The sequence below is a fragment of the Schistocerca serialis genome, chromosome 1, assembly GCF_023864345.2.
Source record: "Schistocerca serialis cubense isolate TAMUIC-IGC-003099 chromosome 1, iqSchSeri2.2, whole genome shotgun sequence".
In the NCBI taxonomy this organism is placed as follows: domain Eukaryota; kingdom Metazoa; phylum Arthropoda; class Insecta; order Orthoptera; family Acrididae; genus Schistocerca; species Schistocerca serialis.
The window spans coordinates 801,606,012-801,630,489 of NC_064638.1; the positions used below are offsets into that span (position 1 = coordinate 801,606,012).

Genomic DNA, 24,478 nt, shown 5'->3' on the forward strand with positions numbered 1-24,478 from the left:
ATGAGGTGCCGCAAGTTGTTGTAAATGATTGGGTATTGTATTTCAAATCATAGATAGTGTGAAATTCAGTTTCCATATGGAGAAGTGGCAATTATAACCCTTTTTGTTGTTTGAACATTAGTTCCAGTAATAGATCTGTGGTAGTGGAAGGCTAGATTCTGGCTTTCACCAGCCATAGCTGCAGTAGAATGTTCCTCAATTGTTCGCATAATCTCTCTCTGTTTGGCCAGAGGACTGAATAATTGAAGGGGCGAGAATGATATAGCCCAAAGCCACACTTTTCTCAAAATATGTTTTTTGTGTTAGTTCAACTTCTACTCAACAGAGGAAGCTACTGCATACATATTTTAACTTTCCCTCACTAGATGGCAGAGCAGTTCACACTTGTAGTTCTCATAGTGTGAGGAAGCAGTCTTTTTCGCATCTGAAACAACCAAAAATCACAGTACAATGGTGCTTCCAAAGAAGAGGCTACTTCCATGCATAAGCTAAAAAGAAGATTCAGATACAGAAATGGCTAGTTCTGAAGATGATTTTTCGTCCAGTGGCAGCAGCTATCGTCCCTCTGATGAATTTTCATTTGAAAATGACATGGTAAGTCTGAAATACTTACTTTTTTTAACATTTAAAACATTGAGGCTTAGGTCTGTATCAAAGTGAAATATTATTGAATAATTATAACTGTTATATACTCACTAATTAAAATATTTACATGTGAATCATGAACAAATTTTACTTCTCCTATTAATTACTGCATTATTGGTAATAATTTAAATATTATAAGCCTATTTGTATAATATATTATTATTTGGTATATGTGTTAAAGTGGCTTTGGTCTTTCTCATTCTGAATACTTTATTTGGCTTAGGGTGCTGATGAATGTGACAGGTCTCCTGAAGTATCACCTGCTAAAGAACCTAAAGGCAGAAAAAATAAGAGAAATATGAACAATTGGAAAAGGGAAAAATGTAAATGTTGTAGAAATTATGGCAGACAGTACATATCTGATAAAACAGGACAAATTGTTCGTGCTAAAATTCTTGGTCCTGGATGTAAATGTAAAAACAAGTGTTGGAGCAAAATTCATGAATGTGTAGAGCAGATATTCAATTCTTTTTGGGATATGGGTGATTTCAGTTGCCAAAATAATTACATTCTGAGCAATATTAAGATGCAACAAGTGCAAAGGAGGTAACTATAATTAATGATAATTTGAAATTGATTTATATATCATGCTCTTTTTATAAATAAAATATTATTATTTTTATTAATAAATTTCACTTTTTAAGTTACCCAAAGAAAAGGAAAAGCACATTTTCATGGCGAATGGTCACTTTTTCTTACCAGGTTAAGGTTAATGGCTGTAATATTTTGGTATGCAGAGAAGCATTTTTCAGTGTGCATGGGCTTCAGAACAATCAAAGACGTCTTAAGAACTTACAAAAATACATGTGTGAGGGACACTCCACTTCTCCAAAAGACAGAAGAGGTATTTAATGATTAAATTAATGTTGCTTCCAAGAAAAACCATAATTTTGTTCTGTTGTGCTTTTTTGTCCAGTGTTTTTCTTTACATATCATATTCAGACACAAATTCACTAAATTTGTCTGACCTCCACATTTACCTTTAAAATCACTTTTTCTTTTTCTTTGTTTCCAGGAAAAAAGGGAACCCATCAAGGAAAATTTCACAAGAAGCAGTTCAGACAGTTCACAATTTCATAAATAATATACCTAAGTATGCCAGTCACTACAGCCACTCACAGAACCCCAATAAAGTGTACTTCAACCATGACATGTCCATTTCTTCATTATATCAAGAACATTATTTGAAATATTGTGAAGAAAATAATGCACCACAAGTAAAAGTTTTGAAATTTCGAGATATATTTAACCAAGATTTTAATATTGGTTTTAAATTGCCTCATTCAGACACATGTCATGTATGTGACGAATTTCAAATTCAAATAAAAAATGCACATTGACCAACTCTGAAGATATTATTAGAAGATTAAAAATTGAAAGGGACCTACATCATGCCAAAGCATCTGCTGGACAAAATATGATTACACAGCTATCCATATCAGCTAGGGAGAATCCTGAGGAATATCTTACAATATCCTTTGATCTACAACAAACCTTTCCAACACCAAGGCTTACATCTGGGCTTGCATTCTATAAGAGGAAGTTGTGCACTTACAATTTTGGTATTCATGATTGTGGGTCTGAAAAGGGACATATGTTTGTGTGGAGTGAAGATGAAGCAAAGTGTGGATCTGATGAGATAGGAAGCTGTCTGATAAAATTCTTAGAAATACGAAAGTCTCAGGCAAACATTCTTCACATTATTAGTGATAATTGCAGAGGCCAAGGCAAAAATTGGGCAATTGTTGCACTAGAGAGATCACTAGTGCGTTCAGGAAAATTTAAAGCCATTGAACATTGGTTTCCACAAGTTGGACACACTCAACTGCTCTGTGATCGAGATTTCGGTCGAATTGAGAAGCACTTTAAGAATAGAAACCCCAATGTGTACACCCCTCATGATTGGGTTACAGTCATTAAAGAATCGTGCAAGAATAAGCCATTTTCAGTCATTAAAATGAAGCAAGCAGACTTTATAGATCTGACACCCCTGCAGATAAATATTGCAAAAAAGGACAAACGTGATGGTGGATCTCAGTTCTGATTTTCTGAAGTGACAGCTTTTCGTTTTGATGAAGGAATGCCATCACATTTAAAAGTGAAGTATCAGTACACTGAATTTGAAGAATTCAGAACTGCAAAGATCACTAAAAAAGGACGAGCACATCAGGAGAGTAATCCGTTCCAGCTCTCAAGGAAATACTTCAAGCCCATTTTAATTTGTGTAAAAAAACTCAAAGATGTTATGTCATTAATGCCATACATACCAGATGTTTCGAAGGGCTACTTCAACAGCCTGAGTGAATCAAAGGAAGAAAGTGATGAAAATGAAACAGAGGTGATAGATATTGGCTATATTGTGTGAAACACTGTAGTGACTATCATTGTAAGTTATGTTGTATATTGATGTACACATTTTTGTAAACTTTGTGTAAAATTAGTATGAGACAGGCTAAAGCCCAATGTTGTATCACCCAGGGATAAAATATTTTTTTATTAACAGTGTTTAACTTTGTTCACAATATAACTATGCAAACATGTATATTAACACGTTAGAGAAATAAACCAGTTTTGTCAAAAAACCCGAAAAGTTGAAATATGATTTATGGATTTATTCGATGTTTTAAAATGCTCCCCTGAAAAATTTACATTTTGTGGCTTTGGATTATGTCATTCCCACCCCTTCAATTGGATAAAGGCACTGTCGTAACGGTGACTGGAACAGTCGCGGGTTTGAAGCAATGGAAAATCCGGCAGGACCCGCGGAGCGGCCCATTAACAACAACACAACGGAGAGGACGGACATGATCAACGAAGGACCTTACAACAACAACAACAACAACAACAACAAGAACGAGACAAAAGAGTCAAGAAAGCTAACTAAACAACCACGTCCACTCGTAAACAAAACACGAAAGTAAATATGCTGTCTAAGGCGAGGCAATATGTCAAGAGACATACGCAATGTTAGACTGGCTGGCAGAGTGAGAGGGAGGCGCTTAAGTACTCTATCGGGGCACCGCTATTGGCCACTGGAACCATGTGTTCCACTGTGGCGCCCCCACACTAAAAGTGGGCCAGGAGGCGCATGCCGCCACAGCTTATGGCTTGATAATGCAGAGACATCTAGGGGTCTTAAGACGTCCATGACGTCTGGCGCAGATTCAAATTCCGCGGCGCAGAACCAGATCACTTCCCCCTGAAACATGCGCATAGGGGCAGAAACACCCTGGATGGTGCCAAGGTGGTCAGCAGTGGCAAGAGGAACTGGGCACATCAAATGCAATTGGCAGGGAGGAAGGGACGCCCAAGGTATCCATGACAGCCGATCCAGAGTCCAGGGCAGAGAGGGCTGGCGGCAGGCCCGTGGGGAGATGGCAACGGGGGCAGTGACAGTGACTCGAGGACCACATTCACACCTCAAGGAGGTAGGGGAAGAGGTGGCAGCGAAACGTCCTGTGGCAGCATGAGGGCGAAGCTGATTGTGATGGCAGTGCTCCAACCCCTTTGACGTCTGCACTGATGTCACACGCAGCCCATGGGCCTCTACGACCGTGGAGGGTGTCCAACCCGCTTTGTGCCCATACTCATGGGCTCACATGGGTGTGCCAGGGGCATACCGCTGCAAGGGCCGGGAGTGGGGGTGGGAGGCAGATGGCATCAGCAAGTGGAGCAGGGTCCATGGCTGTCGCCCATGAAGGAGCTCTGCAGGGCTGCATCCATCAATTGGCAAAGTGCGAAAGGTGTTCAAAGACAGGATGAGGGCCGACATGGTTGGAGATGTGTCGACCGCCTTAGTCAACTGGTGTCTAAAAGAGCAGACGAGCCTCTCCATCGCGCCATTGGACGAAGGGTGGAAAGGGGGCTACGGATATGTTTGATATTGTTGGCCTGACAGAAGTCGTGGAAGGAGGACGCCCTGAATTGGGGACCATTATCGGAGACCAATGAGTGTGGCAAGCCCTTAATGGCGAGAACCAGGGCAGGACTGTGAGTGTAGCCTCTGTGGTGGTGGATGACATGCGGACAACATATAGGTATTTGGAGTAGGCATCAATGATGAAGCATGGACCCCAAAAATGGGCCTGCAAAATCGATAAGGATTCGATCCCATGGCCGGCGAGGCACAGGCCAGGATGCAAATGACTGGGGGGACTTGCCTGGTGACACGCCCAGACAGTGCACCTACGGACCAGGTGCTCAATATCGCCATTGATGCCGGGCCAATACAGGTGCCTGCGAGCCAAAACTTTCATATGGGACATACCCCAGTGCCCACGGTGTAACAAACTGAGCACCTGAAGCTGCAATTCTGGAGGGATGACCACCCAGTGGGTATCCGACTCCATGGCCAACAGAAGGACATCATCAACCGTGGAGAGCCTGTGGGACAGGTGGTGCCAGGGGCTGAAATCGGACTGCATCTGATGAGTAACATAGGACCACTACCCATGAACCACGTATGTGAGAACCTGCCGCAAGACAGTGTTGCGGCGGGTATCCGCAGCAATGTGAGGAGCCATAAGAGGCAGACTGTCCAGCACATCCCGGCGGGCAGAATCAATGTGAAAGCAGAGGACCTCCTGTTGGTCAAAGGCAGGATTGGGGCCTGCTGGGAGACATTAGTACGGTGGGCGGTGAGCTTATACCGGATGGTGTAAGCGTAAGTACGTAAAAACAGTTCCCAGTGCCGGAGATGTTGAGCCGTCTGCTCTGGAAGGTGAGAGTGGGGTCCGAAAACTGTAACCAAGGGTTTATGGTCCATAAGGAAGGTGAACTTTGCCCCAAAAAGATAGGTGCGAAATTTTTGCACAGCGAACACGATCACCAGAGCCTCCTTTTCAATCTGGGAGTAGTTCCGTTGTGCTGGGGTCAACGTCTTAGAGGCATAAGCGATGGGCTGTTTGGATCCCTCGGCATCCCGGTGCGCAAGGACGGCCCCAATGCCATATGCTGACACATCAGCCACCACAACCAAGGGATGGCCCAGAGAAAAGGGAGTAAGGCAAGGGGCAGACTTCAGCATCATCTTTAAATGGAGAGAAACCTGGTCACAGGCAGGAGTCCAATCAAAAGGTACCCCTTTGTGACGCAAGTGATTGAGGGGTTGAGCAATGGAAGCAGCATGGGGCAAGAACTTTAAGTAATAAGTAACCTTGCCCAAAAACACCTGGAGTTCAGATAAGTCTTTGGGTCGAGGAAGGGCCTCAATGACCGCAACATTACGACCTGAAGGGTGAATGCCATCTTTGCTAAGCCAGTGGCCTAATATTCCACTCTGGTTGAAAAAAACAACACTTGTCTGGCTGACAGCCTAAACCAGCAGATTGCAGAGTGTGGAATAAGGACAAAGGTTTTGCAAATGTTCCTGGTGGGAACGCCCGGTGACCAAGATGTCATCCAGATAATTCACGCAGGCAGGGATAGGCTGTGTAAGCTGCTCCAGGAATCACTGGAAAATGGCCAGTGCCAAAGAGACACCAAAGGGAAGGTGCTTGTACTTATACAATCTGAAAGGAGTGTTGATAACCATGATGTTCTGAGATTCGGCATCCAAGGCAACTGGTGGTATGCCTCAGCCAGGTCGATCATGGAAAAATATTCTCCCCCAGTAAGCTTGGCAAGAAGGTCTTCCTGTTGGGGAATGGGGTAAGTGTCAACAAGGGACTGAGCATTGACTGTAGCGCCAAAGTCCCCACACAGCCGAAGGGACCCATTGGGTTTCCGTATGACCACCAGTGGTGTCACCCACTGTAAGTTACAGGTGCTAGCACGCCAGCGGCCTGGAGCCGATCAAGTTCCTGCTTGACTGCTAGCCGTAAGGCCACCAGAAGGGGCCGGGACTGGAAAAAGTGAGGCTGTGCATCTGGCCATAGGGTGATGTGTGCCTGAAAGTTGGAAGCACATCCGAGATCCGGTGCAAACAAAGACGCAAAAGTGGAGCACAGATCGTCCAGGTCCTGAAAGGGAACAGCCATGGAAACGACCTTAATTTCGTTGGAAATTGAAAAGCCAAATAGTTGAAACACATCCAGGCCAAAAATATTTGAAGCCGACGGATGGTTGATGACAAAGAGGGTAAGGAGCAGGGGATTACGCTTGTACGTCACCTGGATGATGAACTGCCCATGAAGGGGGATGGAACTGTCTCCGTAGGCGACCAAACAGCGAGAGGGAGGCAACAACACAGGAGAGCCCAGCCGGGTATATGTCGCCATATTAACCAGGGAGACAATGGTCCCAGTGTCGACCTGAAAACTGACATCCTCAGTGAAAATGTGGAGCATGAGGAAAAGCTTCTGCGCCGACGGGTCATCCTGTGGGACGACTGATTGCAGAGCATGGACTCTATCTTGAGGCCCAGGAGGAGCAGGACTGGAGCGAGTCGAGCGACTACGACAAACTGATCGGATGTGGCCCTCCTTGTTACACCTTGTTACACAGCGTGCATGTTTTCCAGCGGTGGGGACAATCTGCCCATGAATGTGCAGTAAAGCACTGTGAGCAAGATGGAAGTGGGCCGCACAACTGGCGACGAGGGGTGACCGAAGGCGCCGATTCCATAGAGATGTCGGACAACGAGGAGTCCCGACGGCGCTGACGTCTGTCGGCCAGGCCATGTTGAAGTCGCATTGGTGGAACCAGCTGTGAGGCCACGATCCCCGCCACCTGCGGTTGCGCCATAAGGCGCTTGTTAGTCGCTTGAGCAATTTCAAAGGAGTGGGCAATGCGGAGAATCTCTTCCAAGGAGGGGTTGTCGAGTTTCAATGCTGCAGTACGGACCTCAGGATTGGGAGACAGCTGAACCACCACATCCCGGATCAGGGAGTCCACATATGAAGCCTTACACTGCTGATTGGTGCACATAAAATCGCATCGACTGCTGAGACCCTGCAAGTCCGTGACCCAATAACGATACGATTGACCAGGCTGTTTATAGTACTGGTGAAACTCCAGCTGATAGGTGACCACATGGTAGTGTTGGAATAATAGTTTGTCAGCAAAAGCCAGATCTCCTGGAAAGAGAGAGCCACAGGATCGGACAATGGTGCCAACTTGCAGAGGAGAAAGAACGTGTCCGGGGAGGCCCAAGGCAAAAACAACAACCGCTGTAAGGAGTCATCCGTGATTTGAAAAGCTGTGAAATGTTGTTTCAGTTGATGTAAGTAGGTTTCCCAGTCCTCATTAGTGTCATTAAAGGGTGGAAATGACGGTGGACGTGGGAGAGCATTGAACACCCGAGGACTCTGAAGCTGTTGGGGTAATGCGTCCCGAGCATCGACTTTGTCCGTTAGCAACTGCAGCGACTTTTGTAAGACGTCTACCTGGAGCTGCTGCTGCTGCATGAGCTGCTGCTGTTGCTCCAGCAGACAGACCAACTTTGCCTCCATACCAACAACTACCACCATTTACGTCGTCGCCAAAATGTTGTAATGGCGACTGGAACAGTTGCGGGGTTGAAGCAACGGAAAACGTTGCGGGACCCGCGGAGCGGCCCACGAACAACAACACAATGGAGAGGGGACGGACACGATCAATGAAGGACATTACGACAACAACAAGAACGAGACAACAGAGTCAATAAACCTAACTAAACAACCACGTCCACTTTTAAACAAAACACGAAAGTAAATACGCTGTCTAAGGCGAGGCGATATGTTAAGAGACGTAGGCATTGTTAGACTGGCTGGCTGAGCGAGAGGCAGGCACTTAAGTACTCTATTGGGGGCACCACTATTGGCTGCTGGAACCATGTGTTCCACTATGGCGCCCTCACACTAAAAGCGGGCCAGGAGGCACACGCCACCACAGCTTACGGCGCGATAATGCAGAGACCTCTAGGAGCCTTCGACGTCCATGAAGTCTGGCGCAGATTCAAATTCCATGGCGTGCAGTACCAGAGGCTCCACTTAGCGATAGGTAGTCTCCATAGGTGATCTGAAGCCATTCTTATAAATAGTCTTGGTGTTTGAAGTGGCCAGTTGACTGAACAACATCCATTTTGTATTGCTGAGTATCCATGTATGTGGCTTTCTGTGGAGCACTACTTGATCTGTTAGGTGCAGTTAAATGGACAATGTTCCCTTGAGAGCATGTTATGTGCATTAAAGCCTCCATTGAGAGTAACATAAATCAGTAATCAAATACATTTTACTCATAGGAAACGAAGTGGTGATATGACACGAGAATTCGTAATTTGCTCTTTCTAAACACAACTATCTTTTGATGAATACTAATGCAGTGTTCCTTTACATGAACTGAAAGTGGCATACTGAAAGCCACGTCAAACACTTGACACATTGGAACTACCACACTTTAATATCGTATGATGGGTTTCAAATGTTAAAATTTCATTTTCAGGTAAATGTTTCTACGTGTTTAAATTTCTGGAGATTGTTGTACAACATTTTTATGGTATTTCTGTGATGAGTACTAATATTATGAATATCATGTAGGCTCATTTTGTTGGTTATTGAAAATGTTTGCATTTGACTTGGACAATTTCTTTAACTAACCAATAGAGGTACCAATATCTGCAATGCATGAAAAAGACATGTAACAGTGATGATTTATAATATGTAGAGTGTCTTTTAGCATTTGCCAAGGTTGCTTACTTTCTGATTTATGAGATAAAGTTGACAATCTAAAATTTTCATTTTATAAAGTTCAATAAGCATTTTGTCAAAACACTGTAAACCAAAATTGCATATTACTCATAATGAACACACTGCCCTCCTCCTGTAACAGCCTATGTAGTCACTGTAACCTCAGCAGAGGAGGTTGCCTGAAGATGATTTTAAAGAATGTGTATGTCCATCTTTTTAGAGATGGTTGCAGGTCTCGGCTGTTCAATACAGGATGTCAAATTAAACACCTTTCAGCCATCTAGTTTCTAAACTTATTATATTTGTCCACCATTTTCAGCATATTCAGGCCCCTGACCAATGTGTAGGATATTTTACTTTGGTCCTGATCAAAACAGGGGCCAGCAATACTGGTATTAGTAGATTTTTGCTAAAGTGATCACTTCAACCATCATTTACCACTACAGCAAAAATCTAGTAATACCAGTATTGCTGTCCCTGGTTTTGATCAGAACTAAAGTAGAATCTTCCTACATGTTGGTCAGGGGTCTGAAGATGGTGTAGTAAAATGCTGAAAGTGGTAGCCAAATGAAATAAGTTTGGAAACTAGATAGCTGAAAGGTTTAATTTGTCATCCTACTTCAAAGAATGTTTTTAGCCATCATACAAAAATAAAATTTATGTTTTTTTTCTTGTAGCCCCCCCCCCCCCCCCAGTAAACAGCTTTTTTATTGTTTGGCTGGGAGAATCTTTTTATGTTTATGGAATAAACATTTCACTCTGGAGCAGTGTGTGCTCTTTTGATACTATCAATGAAATTAAAACTGTGTGCCAACTTGTGATTCTGACCTTTTGGGTGTGGTAACAGCATAAAGATTTCCAGTTTAATTTTTTCTTGAAATGATAATTGTTGATAAAATTTGTTTTCAGCTGCTTCTTTAATAAGCAACATACAAACATACAGCCCTGGTTTACTTTTTGCATCACTGCAAAGATGAGTGGTACAAATATTAGTGCCATTGGTTTGGAGGGAGAGGTAAAATTGTTAAATTAAACAAAACTTCAGGAGCCTATTGGATGTGTTAGATTCTATATAGAATATGCAGTGGTATCTGCTCCCTGTTTAATCATAATATACTGAAGAATACTTTAACAAAAAACAGTGCCCATGACTGGAAAAAAGCATAAGTGACACTTGTTTACAAGAAAGGTAATAAATGTGATCTACAAAACTACTGTCCAATGCCATTGATATCCATCTGTTATAGAATCCTAGAATTTGAGTTCAAATGTAATAAGGTATTCCACGTCAACCAGCATGGATGCTGAAAATACTGATCATGTGAAACTCAACATATACTTTTCTCACATGATATTCTGAAAGCCATGGTTCAAGAAAATCAGTAAATGCATTTTTTTAGACTTCTGACAAGCATGGATTGTGGATTTTTTGGTAGAAAGGTTGCTGCATGTTATATTGGATGGAGACTCAGCAACAGAAGTATAAGAAGCGATCAAAATGTTTATTTGAGGGCTTTGCTGCAGTGTATACACAACATAGAGAAACTCTGATGTGAGTATATAAACCACCAATATGTATGCAAGGGATCAGTGGAGCATTTGTGTCTTTATGATGTGTGCGCAGTAAATGTAGAAACTTAAACTACAGCAATGACACTATTACCAAATGTGTCCAAACAGGACCAATGTGCCATTATCCTTTTATTGGCTGGTGAAGGACAAATGCTGGTAAACATCCATCAAAGAATGAAGAATACATATGGGGCAGAATGTCTGTCAAAAACGCCCATTCTGAAAAGGTGCACTAAGTTCTATGCTGGTCGCGATTCAGCACAAGATGCCAGTCAATCTGGGAGGCCAGTCTTATCCATTATGGACAAGTGGATGATACACTAGCATCTGCCCTATAGTCCTGATGTCACACCTTTCACTTATCATGTCTTTGATCCCTTAAGAAATGCCTTGAAACATCAATGATTCCTGACAGGATGAGGAGCAGGCACCTGTCTCCTTCTTCATGCAGCAGGACACAGTATTTTACCAAACAGGTATCATCTACCTGGTGTGTTGGTGGGATGATTGCCTCAATGCTCAAAGTGATTTTGTTTGATTGGCTTCTGATTCTGGTCTGTATGGTATTTGAACAGAAACTTTTTGATCATCCCTCATAGTAGCTTCAGGTTCAGTCAGAGAAAGTGTGCTGTGATCCTTGTTGTCCATGTTGTATGTTAGTGAACTGGCAGACAATATCAACAGCAAATCCAGACTGTTTGCAGATGATGCAGGTTTCTTTAATGAAGCAGGGACAGAGAAAGTTTCAGAAATATTCAGTCAGATCCTTACAAGATTTTAAAGTGGTGCAAAGATTAGCAACATGCTTTGAATGTTCAGAAATGTAAAATTATGGACTTCATAAAGTGCAAAAATTTAATAATATATGATTTCAATATCAGTGATATCTAATTAGAAACAGTCAACTCATACAAATAACTGAGTGTAATAATCTACAGGAGTACAAAATGGAATGACTACACATACTCAGTCATATGTAAGGCAGATGGCAGACTTCAGTTCATTGACAGGATACTGGGAAAATGCAGAAAGTCTACAAAAGAGGTTGATTACAAAACACTTGTATGTCCCATCTTAGAATACTACTTACATATGTGGGACCTGTACCAAATAATACTAACAGGGGATATTGAATGTATACAAAGAAGGGTGGCATGAATTTTCACAGTTTAGTTTTGGTTATAGAGAATGACATGGGAATATTGAAAAAACTAAATTGGCAGACTTTTCAAGATAGATGCAAATTATCCTGCAAAAGTCTACTTACAAAATTTACAGAACCAGTATGAAGTGTAGAATCTAACTTCTTCAGGCACCATTGTATCACTCCCATTGACTGTGTGAAGACAAAATTAAACCAATGACAGCAAGTACAGGGACATTTAAGCAGTCATTCTTCCAGTGCTCCATACATGATTGATTTGGGAAGAAACCCTAAGCATAGTATCATGTTAAAGTTTTCTAAGTCTTTAACCAGTGGTGTGTCTTCAAATAAATATATGAGGCCAATTTATGTTGATGTTTTTAAGTTAAATGTTATAGAACTTGGCGAATATTTGAATACTGGGAGCAGATGTTACTATCTTACTTATTTAATCACTGTTCCTGAGATTTACAATACCAGGAGTATCATGTAGTGGTTTACTGACTTAAGAAAACATTTGTTACTATATCAGAATAATTTACACTCTTACATGTGACAGAGACTGAGAATTAAGTTACTTACATTGAATGCTGCAGATGTTGGTTTGTCCCTTGGTTCAAACTGCAGGAAAACAACTCTTGCAAGTTTTCCCAAGATGAGGTTTTTAATTATCTGAGGAACACCTGTCCCTCTGACTCCACGGTGATACACATTCAGAGTCACAACTGACAAACCAGATGCAAAGGAAACAAGGCAAATGCTGACTCCATAGTACATGCCTGAAACAATATTTTTATTTGTTTGGAACTAGTATGCAACTCTACATATCTACAATACAAACAGAGTAAACAGTGAATATTGATTGTATAATCATTGCCATTCTCACCTTCACAGAAAATGAATTTCTTTAATATTTCAGAATCAGCATTGAAATTTAATTTAATTAACTTACAATTTATGTTTTATAATGAGAGTGACCACAAACGTACTTACTACAACAACATGAAGTTCAAAGTTCTGCAAACTGTCATGTATCATAATGCAAGATGTGGCAACAGCATCATTGTCAAAAAGTAGAAATTAACACCTTCATCAGGTTACCTTCCATTAGGAACTTAGGTGCACTCAGAAACTGTGATCTGACTTATAAATTATAGAGTGCAGCAATCAGCCATCCTTTTTTTTTGTTGCAGGTTTTATCTGGCAAATCCAGATTTTAGCTACTGCCTAGCCATTATCAATGCATTATTTTTTGGTCTCAAAGCATGTCAGTTCCCTGTTGTTCAGATATCAGTCACAGTTCTTTGAATACTACTATCTGTATTCAAAGAACTGTGACCGATGCCCGAGCAACAGGGAACTGACATGCATTGATACTAGAAAATAGTGCATTGATAATGGCTGGGCACTAGCCAAAATCTGAATTTTCCAAACGAAACCTAAAAAAAAAAAAAAAAAAAAAAAAGGATGACTGATTTCTGTGCTCTATAATTTATAAATCAACATCTTGATGAATATGTGAATGTATTTGAACAATAACTGAGTGTAAGCTGCCATAATATACAGTCAGTGGCAACTGTGTGATGCCCATCTTTTATGTGGTTTTTGGAATCCACAGGATGACCTAAACACCACCAACAAGATTCCAGAGGTTGTTTGGGGATATTTTCAGGGTATTTTGATCCAAGGCCTCCCTGGTTTGTGGTAGCTTTTTATGGAATAAATCAACTGAGTGAGGTGGTACAGTGGCTAGTACACTGACCTTGCATTCTGTTCAATTTCTTACACCAGTGGTCTTTGTGTTATATCTGTATTGAATATCTTGTTTAGAAATGAACTTTTTTCATCTACTCATGATACTTGCTGTAGGCATCAGCAATGCATACTTTACTCTCACCTTCAAACTTGCCTTCTGGAGTTCTGTCTCAAATTTATTTTTCTGGCAGTATTAGATGCACATTAACAGTGATACTACAAAGAAGTATGGATAGGCTTTCTGATGAAGAGTTGGCTGATATGTACCTCAGTATGAGGTGAGTGAATGAAATGGAACAGTGACATAACAATGTAAAACAGAGATGTTCCAACAGTGATGGCAACCACATCACAGTGCAGGCCTATGCACTTATATGTTTTGGCTATGTTTTATGTTGTACATTTGGTTGTTGTATGTTATAGGCTTTTTACTGTCACAAAAATATTTTTACAGCAACAAAGGTAACTGGGGTATCAAATTGAATAAATCATAATTACATTATTAATCTGCAATGAGCCATCAGAGACCATGCATTCCTTGTAGAAAAATACTCAGAAAATATCCTTAGCAACCTCTGAATTCTACTTCAAAAGCCACTGGTCAATGAATGGCAGAGTGTACACCATACCACCATAAATGACTCCCTCCTCCATTTATTCAGGGAACAAGGGAAAAGCGAATATAAATCTCCATGCATGATCTTCTTTCTTGTATCTTGGTTTAGTTTAGTTTAGTTATGTCATGTTCCATACATAATTTTCATGATTATTTTATCAGTATGATGTGGAAAAACTCAGATTACAAGATATATGTACACACATGAATAGTGCTAATACTAATGTTACTGAAATTTTTAGTTCTACACATGCAACTACATTTAGAGGTGTAACTAGATTTAAAACTTAATCTGCTACCTGCCAGACACTTTATGTTGTTGGGAAAATGGTCAAAGATTTTTGTTGCTGAATAATGTACTCCTTTTTGAGCAACTGACAGCTTCAATAATGGAAAAGTAAGGTCACTTTTTCCTCTAGTGTTGTATGTATGAACATCACTGTTCTTTGTGAATTGAGATGGATTATTTATAATGAATTTCATTAGTGAATACATGTGCTCTGATGGTTCTGTTAAAATACCTAACTCCTTGAATAGATGCCTACATGACGTCCTTGGGTGAACAACACTAATTATTCTCACTGCTCTCTTTTGTGCAATTAATACTTTATGTCTAAGTGGTGAGTTACTCCAGAAAAATATTCTATAAGACATTACTGAGTTGGTCTTTTGCTTCCACCATAAAAGCTGACCCTGTAGGCTATGCTCTGACAGCTGATGTGTATGATAAGTCCTGCTGTGGTTGGACTTGGTGTACACCAGTACACCTTCAGGAATATACCTCTGCTTGATGAGAAGGGAACAATTCTCATGTACACACATCCCAGATGCCACAAATACCACTTCGACCAACATCCGCATTGAATTTGACCTCACTTTTTCTCTCCTTTTGCACAGGTGTCAAGTTTCAGCATAGTCAGATGATAACACTCACCTCCGCCTAGTGCTCTGCACTACCAGAGAAAGGGGGGGGGGGGGGGGGAGGGACTGTGGGCAGACTGTCACATATTAACCTTGGTGACTATGGACTGTTGTGTCATGCAGGTGATCATTGGTACTGGACTATGCTGTAACTGGTTCTCTGGCAGTCTGTTGTACAGGCATGGTCTTGTATTGTGATTATTCGTGTAATAAAGGGAATGTTATCTCATATTGGGTCACATTATCTGTTACCATGATCCTGTCCTGGGGCAGGACTCCACTTGTGGAACTCCATTTTTACATATTTTTGTACAAATGAAAGTTCCACAATGCAAAGAATAGCGGTATAGATACTAGTGACATTTGCATTGAAAAACAGTTGAAATCACTAAAATTGAACAAAGCTTCAGGGGCTGATAGGAATTCCTATCAGATTCTATACAGAATTTATGTATAAAGGTGCCCTCTTTTAACTCTAATATACCATAGGAAGAGAAAGAACTGTGCCCAGTGATTAGACGATAGTAAAAGTCACTTCCATTCAGATGAAGGGTATCATGACTGATACACAAAGCTATGGTCCAATATCTTTGACATTCATCTGCTGTAGAATCTTTGGCTGCACTCACAGTGGCACCAACAATGGTAATTGGATGCTGTCACCTGATAACATTGGCCAACAACTTGGTTACAGTGTGTCCCATCCCCATTAGACTTTGGCAGGCTCAAGGAGGCTAGGTTATGCTATTTTAGTTTAGAATCTATTCTACATATGAAGCAGGGAAGGGTGGGATGGGTACCATGACACCTCTGTGTTTGGAGGGGAGTGTTGCATTGTGGCTTTGCTATTAAAAAGACAATGAATGTGTCTGAATGATCTAATCTGTCTTGCAATTGGCTCAATCATAGATAAAGAAGGTGGCAGGCTTCAGTTCATTAGTAGGATGCTAGGAAAGTGCGGTCAATTTACAAAGGGAATTGTGTACAAAAAATCTGAATAAGTGCCACATGAATGGTCACATATTGATTTGGCTCACGGAGAGTATCAGGGAATGCTGAAAAGCCTGAACTGGCAATGCATTATGACAATTGCTCACTTTGAGACTGAATGCTGTCTGGTGACACTGCCAGCACATGATGCAGCAAGAAAAGTTAGTAAGTGGAGCAGAGACGACTGGTGAATCATTCTAGTGAATGCAAATGGGGAAATCCACTGATATGAAGTGGGTGACTTTGACAAAAGGCTGAGTGTTATGCTCAAGCATCTGAGAATGAGTATTTCATAAATGGCAAATCTGGTCAGTCATTCCTGTGCTACTGTCTTGATCATCTGTGGAAATTGGTTAAGGAACGTGAAACTACGAGGTGTGTTTTTTAAGTAAGTACCATTTTGCCACACCGCGACTGCAGTGCTGTGGTCGGTGTTCTGCGCATGCGCACTGGGTACCTACATCTGTTGTCTATGCACTGACACCATTACAGTCTGATTCTTCCTTGTTTTTATTGTGTACTGAGTGTTTAAGGTGCCTTTGATAATCGTGAATCCCGCCGACTGTGAAGTAAGGGCTGTTATAAGATTTCTTAGTGCTAAAGGCCTAAAAGTGACCGATATTTATTGTGAGATCTGTGTAGTTTACGGAGAAAACATTATGAGTGATGGAATGGTAAGAAAGTGGGTGAGAGCATTTAAAGATGGCCACACAAATGTGCATGATGAACAGCAGAGTGGGCATCCTTCAGTCTTTAATGAAAGTTTGGTGCAGGAAGTGGACAATAAGGTGAGAGAAAACAGATGCTTTACGATTTCCTCCTTGCAGGATGACTTTCCTAATGTTTCATGTAGTGTTTTGTATGGCATTGTGGGCGAGCACTTGAATTACAGAAAACTGTGGGCACATTGGGTACTGAAAATGTTCATTGATGTGCACAAAACCAAACATTTAGACAGTGCATTGACTTTCCTTGAGCAGTAACACAACAATGGTGATGATTTCTTAAGCCAAATTGTTACGGGCAATGAAACATGGGTGGCCTATGTCACACCAGAATCAAAGCAACAGTCCATGGAATGGCAGCATTCAGATTCACCCAGAAAAGTGAAGTTTAAGCAAACTATTTCTACCCAGAAAATCATGTGCACAGTTTTTGGGACAGAAAAGGAGTACTGCTTGTGGAATTTCTGCCTCGTAATGAGACAATCAATGCAGCAGCTTACTGTAAGACATTGCACAATCTGCACCGTTCAATTCAGAACAAAAGGCGCGGCAAGTTGAGCAAGGGCATCATTTTGCTGCAAGCCAATGCCCGTCTGCATGTAGTGGATAAGACGAAAGATCTCATCACATCTTTTCGATGGGAAACTCTAGATCATCCTCTGTACAGCCACAATCTTGCACCCAGTGACTACCATCTGTTCCTCCACTTGAAGAAACACCTGGGCAGTCAGCGTCTTCAGGACGATGTCAAAGTCAAAACAGTGGTGATGCAGTGGTTAAAGAGTCAGGTGGCAGACTTCTATGAGGAGGATATTCAAAAACTGGTACATTATGACAAGTGCTTCAATATTAATGAAGATTATGTAGAAAAGTAGATTAAGGTACAGGCTTTCATGTAAAAATAAAATTATTGAGATATCTTAGCACATCTCTTTTTAAATTTCAAAATGGTACGTACTTAAAAAACATGCCTCATACATGTAGGTGACAAGGTTTATGACATCTACGCCTCATCACATAATGTAGAGCTCGGAGGCCTGCCCGCCATATAAAACAGAACGTGGACATCAGACAGAAGCTTGCCCACTCAAAAAGCAGGATAGATGGCAATCTGTAGCGGATCTGCCTTTCATGATTGATTTCTTCCCCAATGGTGATTGCATCTTCCAACAGTATACCTATCCATGTCACAAGGTCAAAATCACTCTACAGTTGTTTGACAAGAATGATAGTAATCTCACATTGACATCTTGATTATGAAATTCACCTGTTCTGATCTCAATGCAAGCTGTGTGGGAAGCTAAGGGACACCAGCTTTATGACAACTTACCACCAGCCCTTAATTAAGAGAAACAACTAGTAGTAGGTTTCTGGTACCTAATGCCTTCAGACACTGTCAAATGACTTGCCGAATCCATGTCACCCAGAATAATTGTTTTATTACTTTCCAAAGCTAGGCTAACACACTATTAATCAGGTTGCCATAATAACTAGTCACGTCAATGTGACCACCTATCAAAAGCCTAAATAACCGCCTTTTGTAGTGGGGACCACTATAAGACACACTGGAAGGGAATCATTGAGGTTCTGGGGGTTACCAACAGGGACGTGGACTCATGCTAACTCCAGTGCTGCGGCCAGTGGTGCTAAGTTTCTCAGTTGAGGATCCATGGTAAGAAGAACCTGATCAATGTGGTCTCACAAGTTCTCCATTGGGTTGAAATCCAAGGACTTTAGTGGGTGAGGAGTATGGTAAACTCATCCTGGTTCTCTTTGAACCATGCATGTATACTGTGTGCTGTGTGTTGCATTGCACTGCTCTGCTGGTAGATGCCTTCAAGCTGACGAAAAACCAACTGCATGTAGGTTTGGATATGGTCCCCAAGGAAAGTTGCATACTTGTGTTGATCCATTGCATCTTCCAGAATGACAAGGTCACACAGTAAATGCCACGAAAACATTCTCTACATATTAAACCTTCTGATGACTGCTGTAGGGTGTTTGATTTCAGCCATTTCATGCCGTACATGACAATGGTCATTGGTCCAATGGAGCACAAAACATGATTCATCTGAAAAGACCACCTCTTGCCACTCAATGGACGTCCAGTTGTGGTACAGGCATGCAAATCCCACCTTTAGTTCCTGATGAACAGGAATCAACATGAGTGCATGAATCAGGTGCCTATTGTGAAGTCCCATATGTAGCAACATTCACTGAACAGTCATTGAGGAAACACTATTGGTAGCCCCTTGGTTCATCTGTGTGTTGATCAACAGTTGCACGTCTGTTTGCTCATACACATCTCTGCAGGTGTACTTCACCCCTGTCATCTATCTGATGAATAAAATCTTCCACACTTGCTGTTAAAATACTTTTATGAAAAAGTCACTACTGGTTTCACATCATGCATCTTCAGGTGATATGTACAAGAAATGAAATCATTACAGGATTACAGTGGTTTTAAAAGAGATGTATACTATCATAAAGTACTATATCTCAATGAGAGCTGAGTATTTACAGGTTAATCCACAGGTTTATCACACTTCCCATCACTTATAGGTACTGCATGATCCCAGTCAGTTTAATCATAACCAACCACATTCATTGCACTACTGGTTTTATCTTGATGATGAATGATGTGACTTGGCTATAAGTACATCATGGCTGTTTAAAAAACCTGTGGGCTCTCACTGATATATGGCACTTTATGGCAGTACACATCCCTTCTAAAACCATTGTAACTCTGTAATGTTCTAATTTCTTGTATAGACCACCCAAAGATGCATCTCCACCTTTGCAAAGCTGGTAGTGGCATTTTAATAAAAGTTTTTTAACAGCCAGTGCCGAAAACTTCTCTCATGATGTGGAATTCCGGCTGTGGTTGCCCAGCCTCTAAAGTGATGACATCTATGGCTTGTGGTGTACCACAGTTGCCTCAGCACTGGTTTTGGATAGCGCCATTTTGTCATGCACACTATATTTTAATCATCATGTCATGTGAACAGTTTAGAAACTTAGCAGTTTTGGGAATGCATTCACCCTTGCCCCAAAAGCCAATGATTTCAACATGCAATAAGCCATCTCATAATTGTTGTATTGTGCTGTTGAGTGAATTTTATTTTTTGTAAATTATTTTCAATTTAATGTTCTATGTTGCAAACTTAGTATGAATACAACTTTACTGATGTCCTTTGGAACTGTTAACCGGGTGCAGTTGGCTTGCATCTGTTTGTTGGGAACAAAGGAAGAAGGGATGTAAAAGTTTTCTGGAGTTGTGTAAAAATGGAAAATATTTCACTGAGTGAACATTGTAAACTTATGGTAGCAAGGCATCTAGAACTATTAAATATGAAAATTACAAGGTGGCAAGGCATCTAGAACTATTAAATATGAAAATTACATACGAATCAGTTTTGCCATCTTCATTATTCTACAAACACGTCAACCAATAGGGCTTCCAGACCTACAAGAGAACCTGACTTCCAGATAGGAAGAAGTTCAAGCAACAAATTTAAGGAGATCCTCAAGAAATAAGATGAGTATTTTTTTCTTTAAAACTACCCCCCCCCCCACCCCCATGAACCATGGACCTTGCCGTGCCCCAGCGATACAGATGGCCGTACCGTAGGTGCAACCACAATGGAGGGGTATCTGTTGAGAGGCCAGACAAACATGTGGTTCCTGAAGAGGGGCAGCAGCCTTTTCAGTAGTTGCAGGGGCAACAGTTTGGATGATTGACTGATCTGGCCTTGTAACATTAACCAAAACGGCCTTGCTGTGCTGGTACTGCGAACGGCTGAAAGCAAGGGGAAACTACAGCCGTAATTTTTCCCGAGGACATGCAGCTTTACTGTATGATTAAATGATGATGGCGTCCTCTTGGGTAAAATATTCCGGAGGTAAAATAGTCCCCCATTCGGATCTCCGGGCGGGGACTACTCAAGAGGACATCATTATCAGGAGAAAGAAAACTGGCATTCTACGGATCGGAGCGTGGAATGTCAGATCCCTTAATCGGGCAGGTAGGTTAGAAAATTTAAAAAGGGAAATGGATAGGTTAAAGTTAGATATAGTGGGAATTAATGAAGTTCAGTGGCAGGAGGAACAAGACTTTTGGTCAGGTGATTACAGGGTTATAAATACAAAATCAAATAGGGGTAATGCAGGAGTAGGTTTAATAATGAATAAAAAAATAGGAGTGCGGGTTAGCTACTACAAACAGCATAGTGAACGCATTATTGTGGCCAAGATAGACACAAAGTCCATGCCTACTACAGTCGTACATGTTTATATGCCAACTAGCTCTGCAGATGATGAAGAAATTGATGAAAAGTATGACGAGATAAAAGAAATTATTCAGGTAGTGAAGGGAGACGAAAATTTAATAGTCATGGGTGACTGGAATTCGTCAGTAGGAAAAGGGAGAGAAGGAAACATAGTAGGTGAATATGGATTGGGGGGAAGAAATGAAAGAGGAAGCCGCCTTGTAGAATTTTGCACAGAGCATAACTTAATCATAGTTAACACTTGGTTCAAGAATCATGAAACAAGGTTGTATACCTGGAAGAATCCTGGAGATACTAAAAGGTATCAGATAGATTATGTAATGGTAAGACAGAGATTTAGGAACCAGGTTTTAAATTGTAAGACATTTCCAGGGGCAGATGTGGACTCTGACCACAATCTATTAGTTATGAACTGCAGATTGAAACTGAAGAAACTGCAAAAAAACGGGAATTTAAGGAGATGGGACCTGGATAAACTGAAAGAACCAGAGGTTGTACAGAGTTTCAGGGAGAGCATAAGGGAACAATTGACAGGAATGGGGGAAAGAAATACAGTAGAAGAAGAATGGGCAGCTCTGAGGGATGAAGTAGTGAAGGCAGCAGAGGATCAAGTAGGTAAAAAGACGAGGGCTAATAGAAATCCTTGGGTAACAGAAGAAATATTGAATTTAATTGATGAAAGGAGAAAATATAAAAATGCAGTAAATGAAGCAGGCAAAAAGCAATACAAACGTCTCAAAAATGAGATCGACAGGAAGTGCAAAATGGCTAAGCAGGGATGGCTAGAGGGCAAATGTAAGGGTGTAGAGGCTTGTCTCACTAGGGGTAAGATAGATACTGCCTACAGGAAAATTAAAGAGACCTTTGGAGAGAAGAGAACCACTTGTATGAATATCAAGAGCTCAGATGGCAACCCAGTTCTAAGCAAAGAAGGGAAGGCAGAAAGATGGAAGGAGTATATAGAGGGTTTATACAAGGGCGATGTACTTGAGGACAATATTATGGAAATGGAAGAGGATGTTGATGAAGATGAAATGGGAAATAAGATACTGCGTGAAGAGTTTGACAGAGCACTGAAAGACCTGAGTTGAAACAAGGCCCCGGGAGTAGACAACATTCCATTAGAACTACTGACAGCCTTGGGAGAGCCAGTCATGACAAAACTCTACCATCTGGTGAGCAAGATGTATGAGACAGGCGAAATACCCACAGACTTCAAGAAGAATATAATAATTCCAATCCCAAAGCAAGCAGGTGTTGACAGATGTGAAAATTACTGAACTATCAGTTTAATAAGTCACAGCTGCAAAATACTAACACGAATTCTTTACAGACGAATGGAAAAACTGGTAGAAGCGGACCTCGGGGTAGATCAGTTTGGATTCTGTAGAAATGTTGGAACACGTGAGGCAATACTAACCTTACGACTTATCTTAGAAGAAAGATTAAGAAAAGGCAAACCTACGTTTCTAGCATTTGTAGACTTAGAGAAAGCTTTTGACAATGTTAACTGGAATACTCTCTTTCAAATTCTGAAGGTGGCAGGGGTAAAATACAGGGGGCGAAAGGCTATTTACATTTTGTACAGAAACCAGATGGCAGTTATAAGAGTCGAGGGGCATGTAAGGGAAGCAGTGGTTGGGAAAGGAGTGAGACAGGGTTGTAGCCTCTCCCAGATGTTATTCAATCTATATATTGAGCAAGCAGTAAAGGAAACAAAAGAAAAATTTGGAGTAGGTATTAAAATCCATGGAGAAGAAGTAAAAACTTTGAGGTTTGCCGATGACATTGTAATTCTGTCAGAGACAGCAAAGGACTTGGAAGAGCAGTTGAAAGGAATGGACAATGTCTTGAAAGGAGGATATAAGATGAACATCAACAAAAGCAAAACGAGGATAAAGGAATGTAGTCAAATTAAATCGGGTGATGCTGAGGGGATTAGATTAGGAAATGAGACACTTAGAGTAGTAAAGGAGTTTTGCTATTTAGGGAGTAAAATAACTGATGATAGTCGAAGTAGAGAGGATATAAAATGTAGACTGGCAATGGCAAGGAAATCGTTTCTGAAGAAGAGAAATTTGTTAACGTCGAGTATAGATTTAAGTGTCAGGAAGTCGTTTCTGGAAGTATTTGTATGGAGTGTAGCCATGTATGGAAGTGAAACATGGACGATAACCAGTTTGGACAAGAAGAGAATAGAAGCTTTCGAAATGTGGTGGTACAGAAGAATGCTGAAGATAAGGTGGGTAGATCACGTAACTAATGAGGAGGTATTGAATAGGATTGGGGAGAAAAGAAGTTTGTGGCACAACTTGACTAGAAGAAGGGATCGGTTGGTAGGACATGTTTTGAGGCATCAAGGGATCACAAATTTAGCATTGGAGGGCAGCGTGGAGGGTAAAAATCGTAGAGGGAGACCAAGAGATCAATACACTAAGCAGATTCAGAAGGATGTAGGTTGCAGTAGGTACTGGGAGATGAAGAAGCTTGCACAGGATAGAGTAGCATGGAGAGCTGCATCAAACCAGTCTCAGGACTGAAGACCACAACAACAACAACAACAACAACAACAACCAATAGACCCGACCAACAATATTTAATTACTCCATGAAGAGTTATTAAAGTTAACAGTCATCCATTGTGTGTAACAAAGGAAGTTCCTTGAATGATGCCCTTTTGAATGTCAGATAAATCGCTCAATTTCTGCATTACTCCATTTATGCACTGTTTTCCACATACCTTAACACGTTTTATATACCATTCACTGCTAGTTCTGCCTCCTTTGGCTGAGGGTGGTTATTGCATGTTGACATTGAACATAGGCAGTGGTTACTTTAATGTGACTTGAGTGTGTAGTTTTGCTGATCAGTGTGTACATCAGTTATCCCATGGAAATCTACTTTTTATTTATTTAATTGTAGGGCTAGGGCTCCCCATCAGGTGGGCCGTTTGCCGGGTGCCAGTCTTTCAATTTGACACCACTTTGGTGACTGCAGTCAATGAGGATGATAGGATGATGATGAGGACAGCACAACACCCAGTCCCTGGGTGGAGAAAATTCCCCGACCAGGCCGGGAATCGAATCCGGGCCCAGAGGATTGACAATCCAACACGCTGACCATTCAGCTACCGAGGGCAGACAGAAATCTACTAATGTAGTAAGTGAAGCCTATGGATATACTACAACTCTCTAATATTGCTCCCATAGGAGCCCA

At 41.3% G+C, this 24,478-nt stretch overlaps 2 protein-coding genes across 2 annotated transcripts in view; one reads left to right on the forward strand and one right to left on the reverse strand.

Annotated features, from left to right (window-relative positions):
- Positions 1-3,117, forward strand: part of LOC126483997 (uncharacterized) — a 37,062-nt gene extending 33,945 nt beyond the window's left edge. The window contains exons 2-5 of the mRNA XM_050107307.1: positions 366-594; positions 869-1,191; positions 1,348-1,489; positions 1,661-3,117. Of these exons, the coding sequence (XP_049963264.1) occupies positions 514-594; positions 869-1,191; positions 1,348-1,489; positions 1,661-1,729 (615 nt within the window). The 5' untranslated portion in view covers positions 366-513 and the 3' untranslated portion in view covers positions 1,730-3,117. The remainder of the gene's footprint in view (positions 1-365; positions 595-868; positions 1,192-1,347; positions 1,490-1,660) is intronic.
- The window catches only part of LOC126435139 (neuronal acetylcholine receptor subunit alpha-7-like), a 615,709-nt gene that overhangs the window by 19,473 nt on the left and 571,758 nt on the right, over positions 1-24,478 (reverse strand). The window contains exon 6 of the mRNA XM_050090462.1: positions 12,550-12,746. Within this exon, the coding sequence (XP_049946419.1) occupies positions 12,550-12,746 (197 nt within the window). The remainder of the gene's footprint in view (positions 1-12,549; positions 12,747-24,478) is intronic.